The 26,019-nt window shown below is 46.0% G+C and overlaps 1 protein-coding gene across 2 annotated transcripts in view; it reads left to right on the top strand.

The window, feature by feature from the left end:
- The first annotated feature begins 1,600 nt into the window (after window positions 1–1,600).
- The window catches only part of MAPK12 (mitogen-activated protein kinase 12), an 83,833-nt gene continuing 59,414 nt past the window's right edge, over window positions 1,601–26,019 (top strand). For both annotated transcript variants that reach the window (XM_075015366.1, XM_075015359.1), the window contains exons 1-2: window positions 1,601–1,953; window positions 3,180–3,309. In XM_075015366.1, the coding sequence (XP_074871467.1) occupies window positions 1,838–1,953; window positions 3,180–3,309 (246 nt within the window). In that variant the 5' untranslated portion in view covers window positions 1,601–1,837. The remainder of the gene's footprint in view (window positions 1,954–3,179; window positions 3,310–26,019) is intronic.

The following is a 26,019-nucleotide window of genomic DNA, read 5'->3' on the forward strand; positions in this document are numbered from 1 at the left end:
TATGACTTTTCACTATAATCAACCCATTTTTGTTTGTTTAAATCTGTTTAGCTACACAATCTTTTTTCAGCTGTCCTCTTTGGAACAGGAGGTGTTTCCCATTCTGTGACCACACAGTGCTTAGCATAATTGGGCCTCAGTCTGGTTGGTGGGAGACGTCAGATGCCAGTGGATTGTAAAATTAACAGCAATAACTCTACCTTGAACAAATCTTCCTCCAGACCCTGAATCAACCATCCTAGTGCTGACAAAGATAAAAACTTGGCTGGAAATACCCGTCCTTGGGTTCTTATGCAAACAAATATTTCTTTTTAGTGGATTTTATTTTTCTGATACAAATATGTTTACAAAAGTCACAGAACTAAAATATATACCAAATTTTACTGCAAAACCGCATTGCTTTTGATTACTTTTGTCAGCGCAATGTCTCTCTAGCACAGGGGTGGCCAATCCACGGCTCTTTGAGCCTTTAAATGCAGATCCTCAGAGCTAAGTCTACACTAGCACAAATCTTCAAAATAGCCATGTCAAAGATTACTAATGAGGTGCTGAAATGCATGTTCCGTGCCTCATTAGCACGCCACCAGCCACGGCTCTTCGAAATTGCTGCATCTTGCTGCCATGCCCAGATGGGGTTCCTTTTTGAAAGGACCCCACCAGCTTTGAAATCTCCTTATTCCTATCAGCAGATAGAAATGCAGCATGTTAATGAGGCACTTAATATGCATTTCAGTGTCTCATTAGTAATCTTCGAAATGGCTATTTGCATGGCCATTTTAAAGGTTTGTGCTAGGGTAAACACAGCGTGGGAGTGCCGAACCTGTTGTGCACGTGCCCCACCGCTTGGCGGGTGAAGCACGTGGCGGCTCCTCTTCAGAGCTGCAGGCTTGGAGTGCCGCCTGCCTGCTTGGCGCACAAAGCCCCCCACTTGGTGGGAGAAGTGTGTGGTGGCAGTCTCCAACAGCGGCTCTCGTGAGTTGCCAGCATATATTTAAATTGGGGGTGGAGTGGCCTGGCTGTGGCAGAGCCTGGCTCTGGGAGAGGGGGTGGGGGCTGGGCATGCCTGGTTCTTGGGCAAGGGCATTGAGCCACGTATTATATTTGTATTTGTAGGTATCTGTGATCTGTATTTATTGTGTGTGTCCATATACATCTCTAGCTCATATGCACATGTATAAGTAAGTGTGTAACAGGAGGCTCTTTGCACTCTGACCACTCCTGTTCTGGCTCTTTGTCTCTAACTGCTTGACCACCCGACCTCTCCTGTCAGGCTGCTCACTGGGTCAAACGCAGAGGCTCCATACAGGCAACTAACTGGATTTGCCAGCGGGCACCCGTTTGCAGGACTGGCTGGGGCCTCACAAACCCCGCTTGGCAGGGAGCTTCCCTGCAAGGCAGAGAGCGATCCCGGCCTCCTTTGTCTGGTGGCTTGCACGCCCCACGACTGCGCTGAGCTGCCCCCGCTCCCCTTTTCCCCAGCGCCCGCCCCGAGCACACACCGGCCCGCGAGGGAGCGGAAAGCGCGGCTGGTCGGCACGTGATCTCACACACGCAGGCCGGTGCGAGCCGCGCCGAGCCACACACCGCTGCGCCGGCGGGCAGCAGGAAAGTTGTTGTGCTCTGTCACAAAGCAGGCAGCCCACGCGCGGGGGGGTCATTCCCGCCGGACCTCCTCCTCCTCCTCCGGGCGGGGGAAGAGGAGGAGAAGAGAAAGCCGGAGCCACGCTCAGTCCCGCGGGGAGGGACCCGCACCTCCACGCCGGGAGCGCCTCCAAGCGCAGCCCCTCCCCGCCCCGGGGCTCTTTGTTGCGAGGCGCCGGCAGGGGGCCGCGTCAGCATGTCCTCCGCCAAGAAAGGCTTCTACCGCCAGGAAATCACCAAGACCTTGTGGGAGGTGCGGGAGCGCTACCGGGAGCTGCAGCCTGTGGGCTCCGGAGCCTACGGCGCCGTGTGGTGAGTGGCACGCGGGGCGCCCCGGTTCGCTAGCGCCTTGCCCAGGGCGCCCGGGCCAGGAGGGGGCGGGGCGGGAGTTGGGGTGCCACCGTTGCGCGTCCCGGCCGCGGGGAGGCGGCTTGATCCCTGGTCCGCGAGACAGTTTGGCGGAGCCACGGCCGCTGCCGCCGTAACTCCTTCCAACTTTTGGTTGCGGCTGCCCCGCCCCGAGCCCGGCCGGCCCCGCTTCCCGGATGCTGCAGTAGCTGCAGCCAATGCCGCCGGCACTTGGGAACATCTGCCTCACTGCCGTGCGGGGGGAGGCTCCCGCTGTACCCAGTCGGGGCCTCCCGCCTCTTCCTTGCAGCGCCACTGTAACCTACGCACCTCTGGGTTAGGGCACCGCCCCCACGTGTGGAGAGGAGGAACCAGCCTCCTCTGCAGCCTTCGCTGAGCTTTGCGCTCAAACGCTAGAGGGTCTTGCGCTGCGGTCTCGGTTTCTAGTCTGCTCTGAGGTAGTTACACCGGCGCCTCATGCTCACATGGCAGTTGCAAGGACAGCTCCGAGGGGACAGTTCTGCAATAACCTGCTCTTGGGGGAAGTCCAGCATGTGCCCCAAAGCTGAGGGTTCCAGGCCCCTCTCTATAAATTTGCTGTTTCTGGCCGTAAAAACACCCAAGCACTTTCCTATCCACCTTCAAGTCCTGCCCTCCCTGGTGTCCTGCAGCATCCAGTTCCACAGCTACAGGAGCCTGTAAAACTGCATTTCCCTATTATTTTCTTGCATTTTTACTGCATAAGAATGTTTTGTTGTTTATTATAGTTTGAGAGTTGATTGATCTCTCTCATCCATTACTTTAGAGACCTCTACTGTGGTTCGTCTGGCTTGTCTAGGGGGAGTGGTCTATTTAGCAGCCAAAAATCCTTTCCTAGTCTAATAAAACACAATGAAATTTTTGTCCTGCCGAAATAGTCTCCTTTACCACTTTCTAACAGTAGCATATTTTCATCAAAGAGGCTGGGAGCTGTCTACTTATGGAGTTATTCCCACTTTGCAGTAAGATAAACAGAGACAAAGACAGGCTATGAGACTTTGCTTCTCTTATATAGCATATAAATGGCAAGGCAGGGCAGAGCTGCACACCAGGATTCCTCCAAGCCATTTTTCACTGCACCTTGACTGGCAGGACTTGCAGCATCGGTCCAGTCCTCTCATTCACAAAACTCTTTTCTTCTTCTCTTAAAGCTCAGCTATTGATGGGAGAAATGGCACCAAAGTGGCCATCAAGAAATTGTACCGCCCATTTCAGTCCGAACTCTTTGCCAAACGAGCCTACCGAGAACTGCGCCTCCTGAAACACATGAAGCACGAAAATGTGAGTTGAGTTATTAGCATAGCCCCACCGGGCTGCTGCTTGCACAACAAAATGCGTACATGCCATCATACACTGTGCTTGATCCGCTGCCCCTCTGCCTCTGCTATTCCCATAATCTGCCTAGGTAGATTTGCCCTGGCACAATCACATCTGTAATCCGTAACATGGATTTTTAATCATGTATTACTAAAAGTCTTGATAAGGAGCAAAGCCACCAACAGGTCAGCATACACACACTCTCATCATCAGATTTTGTATGTGCCATCAGAGAGGAGCCACCAAAAGTAACTATAACCTCTACTATCCACATGATCGTACATTAGTTACTTTTAGCTTTCCCTCATTTGTGGCCACTCTGTTTGTGGCTACCACTTTTTTATTTTTGGCCATGCTGTAGATTGTAAACTAGGAAGTATTCCATGGGTTTTTCTATGTATCTGTGCAAAATCTAATGTGTGTTGGGCACTGCTATAATACCAATACATTTTCTGAAATACACATATCCACATTGTATCCTAGGCAGTGCATGTGCCTGTCTCTGGCTATGCTTGTTGGAGTGGGGGGATGTGTGAGTAGCTTTGACGATTAACTCCAGAGAGTAAAACGGTGGTCTTGTGAGGAGCAGTAGTCAAGGCTGGATCATATAAAATGAGAGAAGACGATAAAAAATGCATGATTAAATAGGGAGAAGCAGAACTGTTTTACTCCTGAGGGCATTCTGCGCCAAATAGTAAAAATTCTGCACACAATGGTTATGCCTACACTAGCCCGCACCTTTGAAAGGGGGATGGTAATGAGACACTTCAGGATATGCTAATGAGGCACTGCAATGCATATGCTGCATCTCATTAGCATAATGGCAGCTGCAGCACTTTGAAAGTGCCACTTTCGATCGTGTGCGGCTCCTCTACACAGGGTCCTTTTTGAAATCCCTTCCACCCCCTGGCTGCCATTGGGCATAGGGGTACCAGCTTAATAGTACTGCATAGGGCCCCATAAATCCTACAGATGGCTCTGCCCCATGGCATTGGGGGACACTGGCCATAGTGGTGGGAGATCACTGTGCAACACCCCCCAGATCATGGACTCAGCAGTGAGGCTGCACCCAGCCTCTTCGCAGCACAAGGACAAGACCTTTCCCAGAAACACTCCAGGGTCCTGCCCCTCTGTTTCAGGTGCACCAGGTGTGGTGAGGGTGGCTCAGCAAATCATGACACAAGTGTGGAGGTGCTTAGTGTTGGGGGATCCAGATGTGGATTGAGAAGGTCATGTGTGGGGAATCTGGTTGCAGATGGCTCAGTGGGGGGTGCAGGTGCAGGAGTGATCAGTATGCCCAGATGCTTTTTTTTTGGGGGGGGGGGGGGCAGGGGAGATTGTGTGTGCCATGGTAATGAGAATCTGCAGGGGTCCAGGTGAAGATGATTGGGGCTCAGCAGGGGAAGGGGAATTTCTTGGTGTGTGGGGGATAGACCTCTGCAGGTGTGTCTTGGTTTGGGGTGCTGAATGGCAGGTCCACGTGCTAGGGTGCAGGGCTCAGGGGCAGAGATCCAGGTGCAACTGGTTGGGGCTCAGTGGGGTTGGAGTCTGGGTGCGGGTGGCTTGTCAGGCTTATCCAGGTGCAGGAGAGGGAATCATGGGAGGGGAGTTTCTGGGTATAAGGGAAAGTGGCTTGGCAGGAGGGTCTGAATGCAAAGTGGGTTGGGAAGCTGGGTGAGCAGTGCTTTGCACAGGGATCCCTCCCTCTGCAGCTGAACAGCGATGGCTGCAGGGAGTGAGTGGAGGGAGTTTGCAGAGATTCCTGCAACTGGAGGAGAAAGCTGGGGGTGGGTCTGACCCAGATCCAGGTGCATCCTCCCCAGCCCAGCTTGGACTAGCGCTTGAGCCAGGTGCAGGGTCTTCCCCAATCCTGCTCACTGCTCCACAGTGTTTTACCTCTCCGTCAGCTGCCCTGGGCATCCAAAACATACTGCTGGGAAGAGTTACCAAGAGGTAGCCATGTTAGACTGTATCCTAACAAAACAAAACAAAACAGCAGTCATGTAGCACTGTAAAAACTAACAGAATAGTTTATTAGATGATGAGCTTTCATGGGACAGAGCCACTTCTTCAGATCTGGAAATAGTGTACTGGAAATGGTATTGAAAGTGAGTTGGCATGGTGGAGAGATACAAACAAACAAAAAAATTGAAGTGAAAACTGACAAATCAGATACATAGGACAGAAGGGGGGGCAAATTTATCTGATTTGTTAGTTTTCATTTCAATGTCATTTTTATTTAATTTTTTTTTTTTGTCTGTGTGTCTCTGCTGCATAATCGTCATGCCAATTCACTTTCAGCACCATTTCCAGTACAGCACTATCTCCAGACCTGAAGAAGTGGGTCTGCCCCACAAAAGTGCATCACCTAATAAATTATTTTGTTAGTCTTCAAAATGCTACATGACTGATGTTTTGTTTTGCTTTTCTGGGGAGGTCTGTGTCCGGTGATTGCTCTTGTGGCTTCCGCATTAGAAAAATAATTTTTCTGAAGGAAAACAAAGAACTCTTCAGGGGCTATAGATTCTGTGCATGTACAGTGGTGCAGAATTTCCCCAGGAGTATTGTGTAGCACCATGAGATTAAGGGTAAAATTTTGAAAAAGTGCCTAAAGAGATTTAGGAGTCTTAATCCTACTGTTTTTCAATTACTTTTAAGATCCTAACTGCCTAAGGCCAGGTCTACACTCAGAAGTTGTCTACCTGGCTGTGTCAGTCAGGGGGTATGAAAAATCTATACCCCTGATTGATTTAGTTAAAACTGGTTTAATTACTCAGTACAGACAGCTTTAGGCTGTTAGAATTCTTCCACTGACCTAGCTACTGCCTCTTGGGGAGGTGGATTACCTACTGGTGGGAGAGCCCCTCCCATCATTATAAGGTGTGTTTACACTTCAAGTACTACAGTGGTTCCAGTACAGCACTGCAGCTGTGCCATTATAGCGCTTCAATGTAAACACACCCTAAGTTACTTTTGAAAATGTCACTTATGGGCTTCTTTGGAATTTTACCTCAAGCGAAAAAGCTTGAATTGGCTCTAGTTAACGGAAGAGGAAAAGCAAGGGAGGATTTAAAGAAAATGAGAAGATGGGAGTGGATACAATCAGCGTGTGGTAGAGGAAGATGATTGTAACATCTGTATTTCTGTGGATTGGAGGAAGGTGATGTGTTGAAGAAGTGAAGAAGGATGGGGCTCCAGTAATTAAGATGAGGGGTGAGAGAAGAGTCAAAAATGACAGCCAGAGTATGTGCCTGATGGGTGGGAAGGATAGTAGTAGTGTCAACAATGGGAGAGAATAGCAAGCAATGAGAAGGGTTTTAGATGAAATCTCAGATTCTGTTTTAACTGTGTTCAAGTTAAGTGGATGGCTGGATTGTCAGGAAAAGATCTCAGAGAAACAGTCGGAGACGTGGGATTAGATGGAAGAAGGGAAGACAAGTAAGTAGTGGAGAGGTTAGTTTGTGAGGCATAGAGATACAAATGTTAATGGAAGATACCCCCTAAAGAGAGGCTGTATATACTGTCAAGGACAGTCTGTTGGGCCTCCTGTTGGGAGAGAAGGAACCACAAAAGATATTGAAGGAGTGTCCAGGAAATAGCAGAATCAGAAAAACACTTGAGGATGTGGAAGATCAAAGTCTGGTTTTAATCTGGGAACAGCAAGTTCCCAGTAAAGAGCAGGAGAGAGAGTCGGGGGAAGGAAGGCTAATAGTTTGGAATAGCCAGTCCTTGTCATTTAAACACATTTAAACATTTGAATACAGTGCCAACACTGCCTGAGCTCAGTTTTAAAACTGATCTGTGAAATACCTTGGTTCCCTATCTAAATGAAACAGATTGCACTTTGGATTTACAGACTCACTAGTGTCTGTCCCTCAGGCATTTTAGTCTTAAGCCTTCTTTTATAATTTGTAGTCAATTCATTTCACTCACTGCGTCCCTAAAGTAATTGTATTCTACCATTAACATCTAGCCTTTTATATGTTCAAAGTGCTGTATAGGTAATGTCTGGGTATCACGTGGGCCCTTTCACTACATTTGGAACACTCTGTCAGTATTCTGACTGAACATTTATGCAATAATGGAGTGCAGTTACCACATGTCCATCATAGCTGGGTGATTTCCCCCCTATTTCTCAGAGCGATCTGTCCTTCTGCTGGCTAGCATTTTTCAGCTGTTGTCTTTGTGCTGCATATTCCCTATTGGGTAGCAATCTTGAGCTCTTCCATGTGCTCACTTGATAATTAAAGACTCTAGATGAGAGCAGACTCTGGGGATGTGATCTTGATCCATGAAAGGCTTAAGAAGCACTATATGTGAAGGAAAGGAATAATTAAAGGTCTCAGAAGGGAAATCAAGAAGCACTGACTTGGAGCTATGGGAAGAAAAGTTTATGCTATATATTTATGAAGAGTTCTCCCAGAACAGAGCCTGAGTAAGTGGAATCTGTGTGGGAATTAGTGGGGTCGAGGAGATGGAAATCAATGACTCTGTCCTTCCAGGGGTAAGTGGGACCGGCAACATAGCCCCTCTGATATTTCCCAGCCACTGAATATTGACATATGTGACTTCAGAGGCCCTTACACCAATACTCCCCGGTGGTCCTCCTGCAGAAACATGTACTGGACCCACCACCACTTTGCCCAACATCCCCTTTTTCTTTGTACAACCCTTCCTGCTTTAGTCAGTGGAATACAAGAAAGTGACAAGGATCAAAGTACCTTAGATGAAGTTATTTAAGAACAAGTTCCAAAAGACATTAATGGGAAAGCTAGAGTGGTGGTCCTTTCCCGGTTCTGCCATGAATACGATAATTATAAACATGGTTACATGTTTACATGGTAAACATGTTATAAATAGCTGCAATGCTGGCTTCCAAAGTAAGATGATATGAGAACAGTACAGAGTTGAATATTACTCATATCTGTCTTACCTATCTTAAGTTTTAATATTACCTAGACTATGACATGTATAATAGACAGTATATAATATGGTAGTCTATCAGCACTGCGTGCAAACAGTGCAGCTGCTGCATTTTATGCTTGGGACACTGCTGCAATATTAGGTTAATGTGTTAGTGCACAATCTTCTTCAACTTGGTTGACCCCACTAGATGTAAATGATTTATAGGTACTAAAATGCGATCATAATTAAAATTATATCCAATTTCCTGTTATAAATTATATTTTTCTTAGGAAGTATCTCGTGCAGTAGTTAAACATTTAATAAGAAATCCTTATGAAAAGTACTTCTGTATTATTGACAATATGGTATAGAATGAATGCTATGATTTTTTTTTCCATTTGTGAAGCCATTGTGATGGAATATGTGAAGTAGATAGCAAAATGAAGGCTCTTACATTATGGTGAATATTTATAGCTGTATTTAGCCTTAATCATTTCACTTCATGGTATAGTCAGAATGATAGAAGACTGTGTCTTGGTATGATATATCATGTCAAAAATCCTTGCAGTAATTCTTTGAACTTTCATCTTCATATAGTTACTTTATCCATTACTATGCCACAACAGTGCATCATCACATTTGGAAGCAACTAATGTGTAATATTCTGAACATCTTACTCACACTAGTAATTCTTACTGATGCTTCAGTTGGGCAATTGGCCTAGGGACCAATTCTGCAAATATTTATTTGTGTGGTTTGTTCTACTGAATTTAAATAAATTTTCATCACAAGGGAGCTACAGGTTGGACCTGTCTAGTCCAGAACTCTCTCGTCTAGCAACATCCACAATTGGGCATGATTTTAGTTAGCTGGATGACCACTTATCATGGGTATGGCCAAGTTTCTCATGGTCCCATAAAGTTTTTTTACAGCTACCAGTCCTGGCTCTCAATGTTCTGAGCTGTTATTTAGCTGTGATTTACCCCAACTGTCTTCTAAGAGACCAGTAAGCACAGGGAGTGTTGGTAATGTGCTGCTAGACAATATTGACCTGCCACGGTCTGGCAAATTCTCCCATTTGGCACTGGTCAGGTCCCAAGGGTGCCAGACGAGAGAGATTCAAACTGTATTGACAAAAGTAGTTGTTCAAGCGTTTGCAAGACTGAGCTCTAGATCATATATTTCTGGATATAGAGATTCTGTCTTCCTTATGTACTCCAGATCTTTGTGCATGTTGGTGGCTTTAAGCAACAGTAAACTATTAAATATACTATAGAGTATTTTATAAAGACAATGAAGTCTTGGTAATGAGAGATCTTACTTCAGCCATCTGCTGCTGTATCCATGTGGAGAAGTGACATGAGACCACAGAGATTTTGTGTGAGAGGGTTGTTTTGTTTTTGGACCACAGAAGTGGGAACTTGGGAGGTTCTGTTTTATCTGAATCTGAATTTTAAAATGAACTTAAGCTAGTGGTAGTAGTGTGCATCTTTTAAAAAATTTTATCAGTTTACCTTTTATTTGAAAAGTTCTAGGAATAAGCTAATGGAGGATATTGCAGAGGTCAAGGATCAGCCTCTACAAGAAAACAGGCTCTTTAAATATGTGAGGATTTTTAGCAAATGTTTTTCTTTTGAACTTGACTTTAAATCTATGATTGTGACCTTTAGAACTCTTTACATTATAGCATTACATTTAAGTGGAAAATTTAAAAAAAAATGATTTGTAAGTATATGTATCAACTTTGGATCTGCTCATGGAAATTTACGCTTACCTTTCCACTCTTAAATAGTCCTGCTGAGATAAATGGAGAAGAAAGCTGAAGAGGTGAAAGTACTTGCAGGATCAAAGTCTTTGTTACTTCGATTTCACATATGATTTTGGTGGCTGTTCTGCATGCAGAGCAGAGCTGGCATTAACATGCCTGTTTTTGTACAACAACAATTTGTATAGTGACGTATGTTAAATCCATCTTGGTGTCCACATGAGGATATCTGATATTTAGTGGCTGCTGCGAAGCCACCAGCAGCAGTACCAAATATTTGAGGGGTGGGGTTATGTTAAGCACGGTGACTATTGTTAAAGTAATTTATTTTTAATTTCTCAGCAGTGGAGTCAAGTGTTTTAAAATACCCTAAATACTGATGACACCTAGAAGACATCCCTGACCCAACCCATCCATATTTAAATTCAGCATATATTTTGGGTCTAAAATCATGTGGCTGTTAACATTTACAAGTTTTGAATCAATTAACGCACTACGGATGCTTTCTCTTCCTTTGAAAACTGCATTTAGGGATTCAGATTCGATATTTATTTAGAAGAAACTTTTGATTTACTGATCATTCTGTAGCATATTCCCAGGTCCAAAAAGCTAGGTATGTTTTGTAGTAGTTGAAATATATTTTACTTTTTCCTGACTTTTGGGGTGAGTGTGGGTATCCATTAGATAACTAATCAGCTCGCAGTCTCCATATATTTTCCTGAGGAAGCTGAAGGTCTCCAGTTTTCATTATTATATTACATTAAATAAGATTAACTCTTGTGTTTTGTAAAATGCTCACATTGTACAACTATTTGTTTAGATTTATACAGGGCACAGCCCGGAAACTCTTAAGTCCATGAACAATTTAAAATGCATTTTACCTAATATTTCATGCTGATGCATTATCAAAACTAAACCAACCGTTCCACTTAATGTTCTCCTTTCCACTCATCCATCTACCTACAAAATGTGTGAGCAATAGATAATGCCTTCTAACATGTCCTGAATGTAAATCAGTTCAGGTGGTGTGAGAGCAAGGGAGAAATTTGTTCCAGATTAAAGTGCCCATTTCTGAGAAAATCACTGTCCACAGCTAAATGAGTATCGGGCCTGTTAGTTCAAACATTTTGACTGATTTCAGCTGCCAGTAAAAACATGGAAAGAGAGTTTGTGAGATACGTAAAACCCAGACCAGGAAGGAAGCTGTAGAGTGAAACATGCATTTTGGATTGCGACAGGAAGTGAAATTAAAGTCTCTGCAGTTTTTTGGAACGTAAGATTCGTGCAAGGAATTCTGTGATGTTATTGGGCAGGCACTTTCTGCAGCTGCTAAAATTTCACCTACATAAGGTTTGGACTCCAGCAGAGTGCAGTAACATAGTCTGGAGGTGACAAAGGCATGGGAGAGTAAGAGATCACGTTCAGAAGACACATTCACAACTTTTTAGTTAAAAACAGATGGAAAGAAGTATTCTTGACCCCTTATGCTCTTTGGGTGTTCAGAACAAGCAAGGATCTAACAGTACCCTCAAGTCATTCACTTAATAACCAAAAGCTGAAAAATCTATCAATTCTGTCACTTCCTTTGTTAATTTTTGACATTTTACCAGTTGTCCTTTCTGGGCTGAACTTCAGCTAGATAACTGTCATCCAAGCCCCATGTCTTGGCTAGATACTTGGAAAGCAAATCAGTTGCACAAACTTGATCCGATCAGAGATGTAGAGTTAATTTCTGTATCCTCAGCAGGGCTCCTACCTATAAAATAAAAGGCGTGCTGAAGCACAAATCTCTTCAGGAAAAATAAACCAATAGTTTGAAAGAGCAGTTCTGGCTCCCTCACCCTGCAGGAAGTAATGGATTATGAGACCATTGAAGAATTTGAATGGTCTATCTCACACTTGTCCTGAAATGACTGTTTTTTCATCAGTTGGGCTACATTTAAATGTTTGTCTGGCCACAAGTGTCCCTTGCTTCCTTAGGGGTGCTGATACATACAAGTAGGCAATTGAGCATGTTAAGAGTGGGCCCTAAGCACGTACTTATTGTTAAACTCCTGCTAAGTCAGAGAGGTAGTCATGTTAGTCTGTATCTTCACAAAACAAAAAGCAGTCCTGTAGCACTGGAAAGACTAGCAAAATAATTTATTATGTGATAAGCTTTCATGGGGTATACCCACTTCTTCAGATCTGGAAATAATGCTAAGCATATTCCTGAATTAGGCATGTTTTCCTGAACAGGGATCTCAGAAGGTATGTCTGCTGCTGCATTTTGAAGTGAGCTTCCTAGCCAGGGTTGATCAACTTTGACAAGTGATGCTCAAGCTGGTGCTCTAAAAATAGCTCTATAGACAGCATCTTGATGTGACTCAGATTCTGAAAACCGCCTACCTGCCCCTGTTTCAACTTTCTGTGATTTTTTTTATCTCAGGTCAGTCTGCTAAATTAATACTAAAACAATCCTAAAATGAATTAACAGGCAATGTCTTGTGAATATAAGTGACCTTATCTTGTACCTTTCTCCCTTCTCATTCTCCTAGAATTTTCTTTTGTTGTGTCTCTTGGCAGTCACGCAATAAAAAGTCGGATGTCTTCATGTTGCCCTCCTATTTGTGAGTCTCTTGGCAGCTGACCAGGCCCATTCTGGCGCCCCAGGTCTTATCACAGTAGGGGCAGGTATTCGTAGCTGTTTGAGGGGCCCAGGGCACTTTTGGACAGTCTTTTTTTCTTCTCCAATTATCTTCCTCTGTGCTGCAGCAGGACCTCTCAAATTGCGCCACTTCTTCTTTGAGTGGTCCCCGTGGGTGCTCCACAGTAGGTGTCGCGCTCGCCCGGTGCCGCAGATCAGAATTCTTCTATCAGTTTCCACTGGATCGTGCATTCGCCAATGCGCGCCGCTCCCTTGCGTGCCCTCGGTCATGTGCGCGATCCGGTCCCCGCCAGTTCCTTCTCAGCCGCCGACGGCTGCAGACGGAATCCGCTCCAGCTGTAAAGCCTGAGACAGATAAGATAGTTGTTTCTACTTGTTAGCTCGTTGTTCTTACTGTTGCACCAAAAAAAAAAAAAAAAAAAAAAAAAAGTGGACAAGAAAAACCATACAAAATAGTAGGAGAGAAGAGGAACGGAGGGAAGAGGAGTGGACAAAGAAGGCTGGTTAAGCCGTCCGCTACCCTGAAGGCCGTGAATGTTATTTGGGTTGTAGAACGCACTGATTAGCGGCTAAGTACCCTATTAACAGTAAAGACTCACCACAATGTCTTCCTCGGGGTTTAAGAAGTGTGAGTCATGCCACGAGACTATGCCGGCCTCTGATGGGCATAGTAAGTGCATTCGCTGCCAGAAGTGTTCGCACTGCGCTAAGCTTACAGCCAGGGCCAGGAAGGACAGAGAGATGAGGCTCAAAATGATCTTGTTTGATAAGGCCCTTCAGCCTGAGCTGCCAGAGAAGCCTCACACAGAAGGGCCTTCTGGGTCACATAAAAGGAGGGCGGCTTCTTTGACCCCCTCTGTGCAAAAGAAGAGGAAACTCTCCCCGGCTCGATCCTTGCCGGTGGCTTCAGCGAGCAGGACGAGCGGAACACAGAGCCCTATGCCACAGGCTGATGAAAGCGGCAGCACGGTCACGCACGTGGCCGGGGCCGGGCCTCCGGCTATTCAGCAGTCGGCACTGAGGGTGCCACGAGCGCCAGCGCGGCAAGCGCTGGAATCGGCGGCGCCGCCTCATGCAGCACCGGCTCTCATGGCGCAGGGGCACCCAGCATGGGGCCCGGCGGCACTGGAGGAAGCTACCCGCGCGGCATCGACAGCGGGGCCGAGATCCCCGGCACGGAAGGGGGTGGCGCCCACCCTGCAGGGGCGGGAGAAAGCTAGAGCCAAAACCCAGCACCTCAGTCCATCTCCAGGCAGGGCTGCGATGCTGTTATCACCCAGCCCCCCCGCCCCCCGAGATACACACGCCGCATCACAGGGCGGCAACTCCACCGGCCTGTTTTGGACCTCCCTCTCCGTTCCGACAACCACCTTCACCTTGGCTCAGGCCACCTTCACCCTTTTTGGGCATGGATCCCTATGAGTACTATCACATACGAGCTTCACAATTATCAGTGTTGTCACGGAGATCCCGCTGTCCCAGACATCATGGGTACACACTCCGATTGTGGTCCAGGTCTCCATCACCGGGCCCTTGTCCATGTTGTTATGGCCGTCCTCATCATACTGAACACCGACATCAGAGGTCTAGATCCAGGGGCAGATCCCCTCCCACTCCTCGCCAATACCCCCGTGTACACTCTCGCTCTGGGAGAGGAACGCAGCTGTCCCAGGGGGAATTCGGTCCAGAGTCCTGAGACTTTCCTTCACAACCCACGAGGGAGCAAGCATACCAGCAAACTCGGGAGGCAGAGGACTTGGGGGAGGTTTATCCTAGCGGCTCCTCCTCATCCTCCCCAGATGGGGCAATTGTTCCCGGGGATGCCTCACCTCCGGATGACCTTAAACAATTCCAAGAGCTGTTCAAAAGAGTAGCATACACGCAGGACATTCAAATAGCAGAGGTACAGGAGAAGCATCATAAACTCCTGAAAAATTTGAGACCCCCAGCTTCATCTAAAATCACTATTCCACTGGACAAAGCCATTATGGAGTCAGCCACTAACGTATGGCAGACTCCGGCCTCTATTCCGCCTACAAATAAAAGGGCAGATAAGAAATCCTTCGTCCCAGCCAAGGGCATGGAATTCCTGTTTAGCCACCCACAGCCCAATTCTTTGGTGGTCGAATCGTCCCAGCAGAGGTCGAAGACGCCTCAGTACAAATCAGGGGGGTGAGATAAAGATGCTAAGAAATTAAAGCTGTTCGGCAGGAAGGTCTACTCCTCCTCTACCTTATTACTCAGAATGGCGAACTACACGGCACATTTATCAAACCATAACTTTGACGACTACTCTAGACTTACCTCTCTCATGGATTCCCTCCCGGAGGACAAGAAGCTAGTGTTAAAGGCGATCATCCAGGAGGGCTACGCGGCCTCGCGAATGGGAGTTCAGATTGCCCTGGACGTGGCGGACACAGCGGCACACTCAACAGCCGCAGCAGTGGCAATGCTTAGGGAGTCCTGGCTCCAGACGTCTGGTATCCCCAGAGATCTACAGGCGAAGATCGTGCATCTTTCCATCAACAAGCAAAAGCTGTTTGCAGAATCAACCGACTCGGTCCTACACTCTAGCAGAGATTCGAGGGCCATACTTAAGACCTTGGGTATCTACAGTCCTCCATACAAGAAAAAGAAATTCTATCCTCAGCAAAGGCACTACGCTTACCAACCACAAAGCGCACAATATCAGCGAGGCTATGACCAAGGGCGCCATCAACAGCAGCAACAGTACAGGGCCCCCAGGCGACGTTCTCAATAAAGTCGCACAACCTTGGGGCAAGCCTAGAGGCAGCAAGTTTGACGGGTATGTGGAGGACTGCACTATCAACACCATCGCTCATGGCCACTCTCACCTCATGTTCCATCATTGCCTCAAACCGTTCCTCTCCCAATGGCAAAATATCACAACAGACAAATGGGTGCTGGAAATTATAGCCACGGGTTACACGATCCCCTTCCAGTCACTACCACCAACGAAACCTCCCACCCGGCCTCTTCTCAGGGACCCTTCTCACGAGGCGAGGCTGAAGCAGGAGATAGATTGCCTCATGTTCATAGGGACGGTGGAAAGAGTACCAGAACAAGTCCAAGGGAAAGGTTTTTACTCATGCTACTTCCTAACAGAGAAGAAAACAGGAGGCTGGAGGCTGATTTTGGACCTTTGAGGCCTCAACAGATACTTGCGCAAGCAGTGCTTCCGGATGATTACAGTTGCCTCCATACTTACGGCACTGGACAATGGAGACTGGTTTGCAGCCCTCGACTTACAAGACGCTTACTTTCATATAACAATCCACCCGGCACACAGACGCTTCCTCCGCTTCATGGTCAGCGGGGAGCATTTCCAATACAGGGTTCTTCCATTCGGCCTATCCTCGGCACCCAGAGTCTCTACCAAAACCCTGGCAGTGGTATCAGCTTACTTGCACAGGCAGGGCGTGTTTATTTTTCCATACCTGGACGACTGCCTACTGAAAGGGGCCTCAAAGGCAGAGGTCCTACGCATGATACGCGTTACTGCGAACATGTTTACTTCGCTGGGCCTAGTTATCAACCTTGCAAAGTCAAAGACCGAACCCACGCAAGATATAGAGTTCATAGGGGTGCGCATAAACTCTATCGCATCGGGAGTATACCTGCCCAACCCCCGCTTCAGCACCATCAAATCCTTGGTGCAAGTCATGATGTACAGCCCCGTGGTGCCGATCCTAACATGCCTGCAACTGTTGGGGCACGTGGCGGCCGCCATGTTTGTGGTACAGAGTGCCAGGTTACACATGCAAAGCCTGCAGCATTGGCTGGCGAGCATTTACAGACCGGCAGCCCATACCATTCACAAGGTAGTATCGCCCACGACGGAGGTACGGAAGTCGCTCGTGTGGTGGGCAGATCCCAAGAACCTGCTAGTGGGAGTGCCCTTCCACCAACCACAAATTTCCATTTTTCTGAAAACCGACGCCTCCCACATAGGATGGGGAGCGCACATTGGCAGCAAGGTGACGCAAGGGCTATGATCCCCCACGGAACAGACACTGCACATAAACATACTGGAGCTCAGAGCAGTGTTCAATGCGTGCAGACATTTTCGGAAATACCTGCACGGCAAAGTAGTCGGGATCAATACCGACAATACCTCCACCATGTTCTACATCAATCGACAAGGAGGGGCACAGTCCCGTGTGCTATGTACAGAAGCAGTCCGATTGTGGAATTGGTGCATTGCCAACAACATAACGTTGAAAGCCTCGTACTTGCTGGATGCCCACAACGTGAAGGCAGATCAACTGAACAGGCGCTTTGCACTCACGCATAAATGGCAGATCCGCTCCGACCTGCTACGACGCATATTTCACACCTGGGGGTTTCCCCAAGTCGATTTGTTTGCCACCCAGCGCAACCAGAAATGCCCTCAGTACTGCTCCAGAGCAGGAATAGGGCGAGGGTCCCTGGGGGACGCCTTCATGATCTCGTGGAAGGGCCCTCTACTCTACGCGTTTCCCCCCACAACACTTATCCACAAGGTTCTGCAGAAAGCCAGAAGGGAGAGAGCTCACATGATCCTCATAGTTCCAACTTGGGACCGACAACAATGGTTTCCCCTGCTTCTGCGCATGACGAATCGTCCACCACTCCCCCTACCGGTAGCGCCGGACTTACTCACACAGGCTCAGGGGTCCATAGTGCACCCGCACCCTCAGGGACTCTGCCTACAAGCATGGTTAATCTATGGCTCAGCGCCTTAGAGAGCACATGTACGGAGGGAGTAAGACAAGTCTTAGAGTGTAGCAGAAGGACCTCCACCAGGAGGATTTACGAACAGAAATGGACACGCTTTACCGCCTGGTGCTCAGCCAAACAGTTAGCTCCTCTGGACGTCCCTATAACTGTAATTCTAGAATACCTGCTGGACCTCAAACGAGATGGGCTCTCTCTATCCTCGCTAAAAGTCCACCTCGCAGCTATATCAGCTTTTCGGCACAAAGAGGAAGGGCCCACCGTATTCGCCCATCCTGTCGTCAAAAGGTTCTTGAAGGGGCTGGTAAACCTGTACCCTCCTCGAAAACCACTACCACCGTCATGGAGTTTGGACTTGGTACTCCACACGCTATCGGGACCACCCTTCGAACCATTAGCCACGGTACCCCTCTGACTACTTACTATGAAAACAACCTTCCTTCTTGTGATTACGTCAGCCTGCAGGGTGAGTGAGCTCGCAGCAGTGATGGCAATGCCACCTTGCACAGTATTCTCAAAGGAGGCAGTGATCTTACGGTTACACCCAGCCTTCGTTCTGAAAGTTTCCTCGGAGTTCCACATTAACGAACCAATAGTATTACCCTCGTTTTACCTGAAGCCTCACAGCTCCAGCAAGGAGGCGCGCCTGCACCTCCTAGATGTGAGGAGGGCGTTGGCCTTTTACATAGACAGAACTAAGCCTTTCCGGAAAACGGACAGGCTTCTGGTGTGTCTCACTCCCAGGTCGAAAGGGGAAGGCCTCTCTTCCCAGAGAATTTCAAAGCACATTGTGTCCTGTATAAAACTGTGCTACGAGCTTCGTAAGACCCCTTTGCTACCCCCGCCCAGGGCTCACTCCACCAGAGCGGTGGCGGCATCAACGGCCTTCTTCAAGGGAATCGCGTTGAAAGACATTTGCAGAGCGGCGACTTGGTCATCCTGCAACACCTTCGCCAAGCATTATGCCCTGCATTGGGTGTTCGATGAGGATACCCGTCTGTCGACAGCAGTCCTCTCAAGGGCAAGCTGCGCATGAATTGAGTACCCGCCTCCTTACTTGGGGTTACTGCTGGGTAGTCACCTACTGTGGAGCACCCACGGGGACCACTCGAAGAAGAAAGAGAAGTTACTCACTTGTAGTAACGATGGTTCTTTGAGATGTGTCCCTGTGGGTGCTCCGCTACCCGCCCGTCCTCCCCGCTTCGGATCTCTGTCCGGTGTTTTTCAGGAGCATCCGGGGCGGTTGGTCAAGGAACTGGCGGAGACTGGATCGCGCACATGACCGAGGGCGCGCAAGGGAGCGGCGCGCATCGGTTCATGCGCAATCCAGTGGAAACTGCTAGAAGAATTCCGATCTATGGCGCCGGGCAAGCCCGACACCTACTGTGGAGCACCCATGGGGACACATCTCGAAAAACAATCGTTACTACAAGTGAGTAACTTCTCTTTCTTCACCAATTACTGCCCTCCACTGGGGAAGTCGTCATAGGGCTTAAGTTTAAGAAAGTAATACACAGAGGAAGATACCTGCACATGACTTCTTTTAATGTGGGGGTGGGACTGTTGCACTGCAGTCCCCATGCAATCCTTGACGGATAGAAGGCCACGGTCCAGTGGGATTGTCACATAGTGGTCTCTCTCATCTACAGTCTGAACCTGAGAGCACTCTGTGCTGCTCAGCAGTCAATGTTTGCAGAATCAGCCCCCTAAACTGTAAGCTGGGGCAGGTACCATGGGTGAAAACCTGGGTTCACTGGAGTCACTGGGAGTTTTGCCATTGACTTCAGTGGAGCCAGAATTTTATCCCCATGGTTTGTTTCATATAAAGCACCATGCACATCTTTAATGTTATATACAGTAAACCACCAATGTAGAGGACCTCGATTCAGTGGCCTTTGGGAGCAGCGGATATCCACCATCCCTCCCTGTTGTTCCTGAAAGCTGCTGAATCCCCCCACCCCAGGAAAGGACTCGCTGGAGCAACTGACAGAGCAGCAGCAGGAGCCACCATATGCTCCTCCCAACAGGGGTGGGGTGTGTACACGAGTGCTGTCTGCCCATGTACATGACCCACCATTGGTGGGAGGAGCGTGGGGTGGTTCCTATGGCAGCGGTCCAGGCCATCGCGAGACTCCTCCAGCTGCAGTGGTTCCGCTGCCGGCGGCTCTGGCAGCTCCAGCAGCTCTGGTGAGTTGCCCATTTATTTTGGGGGGAGGGGCTGGGGAAGCCTGGCTGAGGGAGCACTAGAGTGAATACGGTAAACCCTGAAGTTTAATGGACTTTCAGCATTATCGGACACTCCTCCCTCCCAGTAGTTTATTAAATGGAGGGCGTACTGTTCTGTGCAAAGGTTCAGTACATAAATGTTGAAGGATGCTGATAAATGAACAGCAATAATTAATGGGCTAGTCCACTGTTCTCTGTAAGAGTTACCGAAGCTAAGGAAAATGTTTAAAGTTTGTAGCCAAAAATGGTAAAATTCAGGAGAACAACTTTTTAGTCTTAATGTAATTTGCCATAATCTTAGCTTTAGCTTTATAACTAAACAAATGTAGGCAGCTTGATGGTGCCACATGTAAACAAACAAGCAACTAAATGTAAATGAAATTCCTTGTTGGCTCGTGCTACTGGAACTGCTGCCCAATGAGGTAAGCCACGCTGATTCTGATGTCTTGTTATCTCCTGTCTCTAGCATGAAGAAGTCTTGCCTGTGCCTTGCTGGGCATCAGCTCCTCTGGTACCACTCACCTGTCAGCCACTTAGACACTCTCTTCTCGGCTGTGACAGCCCTGTCTTCACCATGCAGGTTGACAGTAGATGCACCCCAGTCCCTCAGTCGCTTTGAACTATTTGCCTCTGATATCAAGCTCTTTACACTGGCAATTTATAGAAATCCCAGATCTGCTTCCCCCACAGGAGCAGTATACCTTAACACGACTGCCGCCGTAGGCCACGCAGCACTTGTGAATACTTAAAATATAACAAAAGTAAGTTTGTTTAAGAGACAAAGATTTACTAGAAATGAAAGTGATGAAAATGAGTGGTTTCAATACAAAACCCCCAGCCTGCGTCTATTCTATCTCATGAAGTAGGTTTCCACACTAAGTTCAAACTGTTGGAAAACTGTCTAGTTCCCCAAGAAACTGGCTCTAAATGTTCATGAAAACACTTCCTCTCTCAGGGAATGGATCCATAGTGCTTCTCCTTGTGCGTTACAGTGAAAACACCGTGTGAACCCGTCTTTTTGTAAAATTTGTTTTTTAACTCTAAGTGTTTTGAATGTTTGTTTGCATTTGTTTCTGATTGTTTCTTAATGAACGCTCAGGTATTGCACAAATCTAAACTACTGCGTTTGCATTGCCTCATCAGGTAAGCAGGGAGGGGTGATAACTCTCCCCACCAAAAAAAAAAGGGCTGTCACTGAGACACGTCTACCTTAGGACAGTGATTTTTTTTTTTTCCTGAAAAAGTTTTATCAGTGATTTAACAAAAAGAAAATTGTTGCTGCATGTTCACACTGTCTTCTTCTGTTGGCATAGTGGTAACCCTCATGCTTCAACACTTGGGTCAGTAGCATCAACAGTGGGAGCAATGCACGATGGATAGCTGTTTCACAGGTGGGCTACCCGTCTAACCTCTGTGCTCCTACTTCTGAGTCCCCTGTTTCTGCATCCAAAACTATCATTAGCTGTTTTGACCACAGCTTTGCACTGGGAGCTGAAGTTCAGCTGGTTATCCACCATGGCCCCAAATCTTTTTCCGTCACTACTTACCTAAGGACACTGGAACTGCTATAGAATTGGGAGGTGCGGCAAGGCCACTGGCCATGTGTGGGAGGTGTGTGGCGGTCACATGCCCCCATGGTTTTTCTGCTTGGCTTGTAAGCACTCTAAGCACTCTAAGATGGACTGAGCATGCTCAATAACATTGGCTGAAACTGCTGCTTTCACTGTGGCCACTATAGTCATGGATTGCCTCTTGGGAGCTAAATTCAGAGGTTTCTTTTGTTAAAAATGTGGGGAGCACGGACTTCCCTCATTTAAAAGTGTATGGAGGCATTACCCACTGCCCCCTTTCCCAGTTCCAACCCATTGCTTCCCAAGATAGCATCCTCCATCTTCTAAGGTGTGGCCAATGTTCTTTTCTCCTAGATGTTCACATTGGCTACACTAGAGTGATCTGCTGCCAGAAGTTACTGTCGGAAGAGATCTTCCAGCAAAACTTCTGTTGACAGATCACATCCGCACACAAAAGTGGATCAAAAGAGCAATCTGCTCTGCTGACAGAGAGCAGCCAGACTGCCTGGCTGCTCTCTCGACAGAGCAGCCTACCGGAAGCTCAGCAAACAGGGCTGCCCAGTGAACTGGAAGCCTTGTCTATTGACAGAGGTACCCTGGAGAGTTCAAATGGCTTTTTTTGTCGACAAATACTGTCCATAAAGGTGCTATTCCTCATTGCAGAAAGGCAGAACACTGCCAGCAGAAGTAATGAGTTTTGTCGACAGACTGTTGCAAAACACATTTTGTGTGAAGATACTCCACAATTTCTATCAACAAAACCAGGGTTTTGTCAACAAAACTCTAGTGTAGACATAGCCATTACGTGTAGCTGTATTAAAACACATTTTATTTGCTTTTGCCCAGCTTGCTGAGCCTTTCAGATCACTGTATATCAATGACCTGTCCTCTTTATCACCTTTGATAACTTCAGGGTATTTTCCATTTTATTTTGTGCGTATCAACTAATAAAAGGATTAAGCACATTTTTTATTTGTGCTTTTCTATCCAAACTGGTCAAATCACTCATTATGTTTAAGTATCATATATTTAATTGAGGGATGGCATTTTATAATAACAAATGTTTTTGTACAGTGTTATGCAAAACAGTGTTTCCAACATACTTTCCAAATATTTTTCTGATATTTGCATTAGTCACTGAAATTACATCTTCCTTGGAGTGTTTATTTTATGTTGTATCCTCTTATTTATGATATATCTGAAGGAAGCTGTGATGTAAATAGATACAAAAATATATTCTGCTTTGGGAAAGAACACGCTGAAATACAGCTATTAAATAAAGGTCATTGGTAATAAGGAAACTGAGTTCCCTCTTTGATATTTATAAATGATTAATTATAATTAGTCTGACTTGTCTGTGTCAATTCTAGTAAAATTACCTTACAAAAGCCATTTTGGAAAAGGAGAAACAGTTTTATAAAATCAAATGGGTATGACAATAGATGAGGGATTACCATCCACTGCGTGTTTATAAAAATACTCTCGTGTTCAGTTCCTGTTTTGTATGCTGTATTGGTCTTTTGAAATTTTCTTCGGGATGTTTAAAGTGGAGTTGCTGCTCTTTGGCTGGTCATTTCAAGTTAGGGGATTTGTAAAGACTAGTGACAAGCTTGTCTCAGTTGGTTTGCCAGAGTACCTGAAAAGTATGTACTGAGTTCTTGCCTCTCAGGACAAATCTTGCTGTTAACTAAGAGTAGGCCGAATAACGAATATATTCCCACTGCCTATAATGGGAGATTGAGCAGAATTTTAATGAGTTTTACTAATCTCTGATTTTTGTTTTGTATTTCCCATTGAAATAACTTTCCCAGCTTCCAGCATTTCACAACAAGAAGAGAAACATAATACAGGTTCCCATGCTTTGCTTGCCATAAGGACACTGGTTGCAAATCCATGTGATGCAACATCCATACACTGCCTCATCTTCTGTAGTATTAGTTATTTTTCTTGTTGAAGTGTTGTCACCGTGATGTAGCTTACAATGTCGGATAGAAGAGACATAAGCAACAGATCAGGTAAATGAAGATGTAGCAATCTTACTCGTTGTGTGGGGGGGGACAAGGAACACTTCTTTCCAGGAAGTAGTGGATTTTAATGGAAAAAGAAAACACTTGATGGACCAGATGGAAGTTCAAATACTAACTTTCCATCCCTAATAAGTAGGGCCCTACCAAACTCACGGATGTGAAAAATGTGTTACAGACCATGAAATAAGTCCTTCTCCAGGAAATGTGATGTTTCCTTGTTCCTAGAAGTGCCCAATCAAAGTGGGTTTCCTAGCACTGACTGAACCGCGGAAGGGCCAGACTTGTTGATCACCAGCAAACTGCTCTGGCAGTGGAAAGGGGGAGGAGACCAGACCCACTGCCTTGTGCCTCCCTCTGCCGCAAGGCACTCTCTGGGATGGGCCGCAGCCAGAGCTTTCTGCTGCTGTGAAGACAGCAAGCAAGAATTGTCCCTCCCAGTCTGGCCAGGACTAGCAGCTAGGAGCCCCTGGCTGGGGTGTCCCAGCAGCATAGAAGAGATCAAGCCCACTTCTTTCTCTTGGAACCTGCTGCAGCTACAGCTCTGTGGTTGCTGCCTTCAGAGTCCAGCTCTGAAAACAGCACAGAAGTGAGAGTGGAAATCCCATGATTCCTCTACAACAAGTTTGTGACCCCCTCCTCTCCCAATCTCCTTTGGAGTCTGGAGCCATGATTACAACACAGTGAAATTTCAGTTTGAAACAGCTGAGATGTGAAAATTACCAATTCTGAAATCCTATGCCATGAAATTAGCATAATGTGTGGTGAATTTGGTAGGGCCCTACTAATAACAATTCATTCCTCTAATATGAATATGGCATTAGGAATATATTACCGACCACCTAACCAGGACAGTGATAGTGGTGCTGAAATGTTAAGGGAGATTAAAGAGGCTATCACAATAAAAAACACAGTAATAATAGGAGATTTCAATTATCCCCATATTGATTGGGTACATGTCACCTCAGGACAGGATTCAGAGATTAAATTTCTTGATGCCTTAAATGACTGCTTCTTGGAGCAGCTAGTACAGGAACCCACAAGGGGAGAGTCAATTCTCGATCTAGTCCTGACTGGAACGCAGGATCTGGTCCAAGAGGTAACTGTTACTGGACCGCTTGGAAATAGTGACCACAATATAATAACTTTTAATATTCCTGTGTTGGGAAGAACATCGCAGCGGTCAAACACTCCGGCATTTAATTTCAAAAAGGGGAATTACACTAAAATGAGGAAGCTAGTTAAACAGAAACTAAAAGGTAGAGTAACTAAACTAAAATCCCTGGAAGCTGCATGGAAACTGTTTAAAGACACCATACTAGAGGCCCAACTTAAATGTATACCCCAAATAAAAAAACACAGTAAGAGACCTAACAAAGAACCACCATGGCTTAACAGCCATGTTAAAAAGGCAGTGAGAGAGAAAAGGGCAGCTTTTAAAAAGTGGAAGTCAAATCCTAGTGAGGAAAATAGAAAGGAACATAAACACTCCCAAATTAAGTGTCATAACGTAGTAAGAAAAGCCAAAAAAGATTTTGAGGAACAGCTGGCCAAAAATTCAAAAAATGATAGTAAAATGTTTTTTAAATACATTGGAAGCAGGAAGCCCGCTAAAGAAGCAGTGGGGCCCTTGGACGATAAAGATATAAAAGGAGCGATCAAGGAAGACAGTGCCATTGCGGAGCGATTAAATGATTTCTTTGCTTCAGTCTTCACGGCTGAGGATGTTACAGAGGTTCCTAAATCTGAGCCAGCCTTTTTAGGTGACAAATCTGAGGAACTCTCCCAGATTGAAGTGACATTAGAGGAGGTTTTGGAGTTAATTGATAAGCTGAATAGTAACAAGTCTCCAGGACCAGACGGTATTCACCCAAGGGTTCTGAAAGAACTCAAATGTGAAATTGCGGAGTTATTAACAGTGGTTTGTAACCTATCCTTTAAATCCGCTTCGGTACCCAATGACTGGAAGACGGCCAATATAACGCCAATATTTAAAAAAGGCTCCAGAGCAGACCCTGGCAATTATAGACCGATAATAACACACTCTTGTTTTGTATATATTTTAAGAATTTTTGAAATGCAGATTCAGCAAGACCCAGCTTTAGAAAAGTGTGCATGCATAGTTTTTACCAGCAGCCAAGCCTTTACAATATTATGATTCAGCTTTGATGATCACATCCAGGCTAACTTTCAGAATTTCTCCTCATGTAAACATTTGAAATAGTTGAAAAGGGTGAAAGGTTGTGTGGGGGGGGAAGGGGGGGTTTTGTTTTTGTTAGGCAGAGGAAACTTTTTACATTCAAAAATGAAACAAATCCTATTCCTTTATCTATATTTATTTCACTCCTTCTCTTCACTTCTCTTTTTTGTTTTTGTTTCTTTTTTTAAGTTCTTTGGTAATACATCGCAAGTATTGGAAGGAAAGAGGAAATTTGGCATTTCACAAAGGGGTTTTAAAATAGTTTCTAATGTCGCTTCTTAATTTCATGGTACTGACACAAATTATAAACTGCTAGTCCTGATTATTGTATTTTTCCATTATTTAATTTAATGATGGTTAATTTACTTGAGTGCAGTGTTGGCAATGAGTGTTGAGGATATGCAGCCGGTCTCATTCCAGTAAAGGACTGACTAGTGGAAAATTAGGGAAAGACATGTTTTTTCCCACATTTTATTAGTTTTGTTGAGACACACAGAATATAGTAAAGTAGAATCCCAGATATAGATCTTTTAAATTCCCAATTGTATTCTAAATGACTTAGTCACTTAAGGCCCATTAGCCCTTTTCACGGGAATAAA

This window comes from Carettochelys insculpta, chromosome 1 (assembly GCF_033958435.1).
Source record: "Carettochelys insculpta isolate YL-2023 chromosome 1, ASM3395843v1, whole genome shotgun sequence".
Lineage (NCBI taxonomy): Eukaryota > Metazoa > Chordata > Testudines > Carettochelyidae > Carettochelys > Carettochelys insculpta.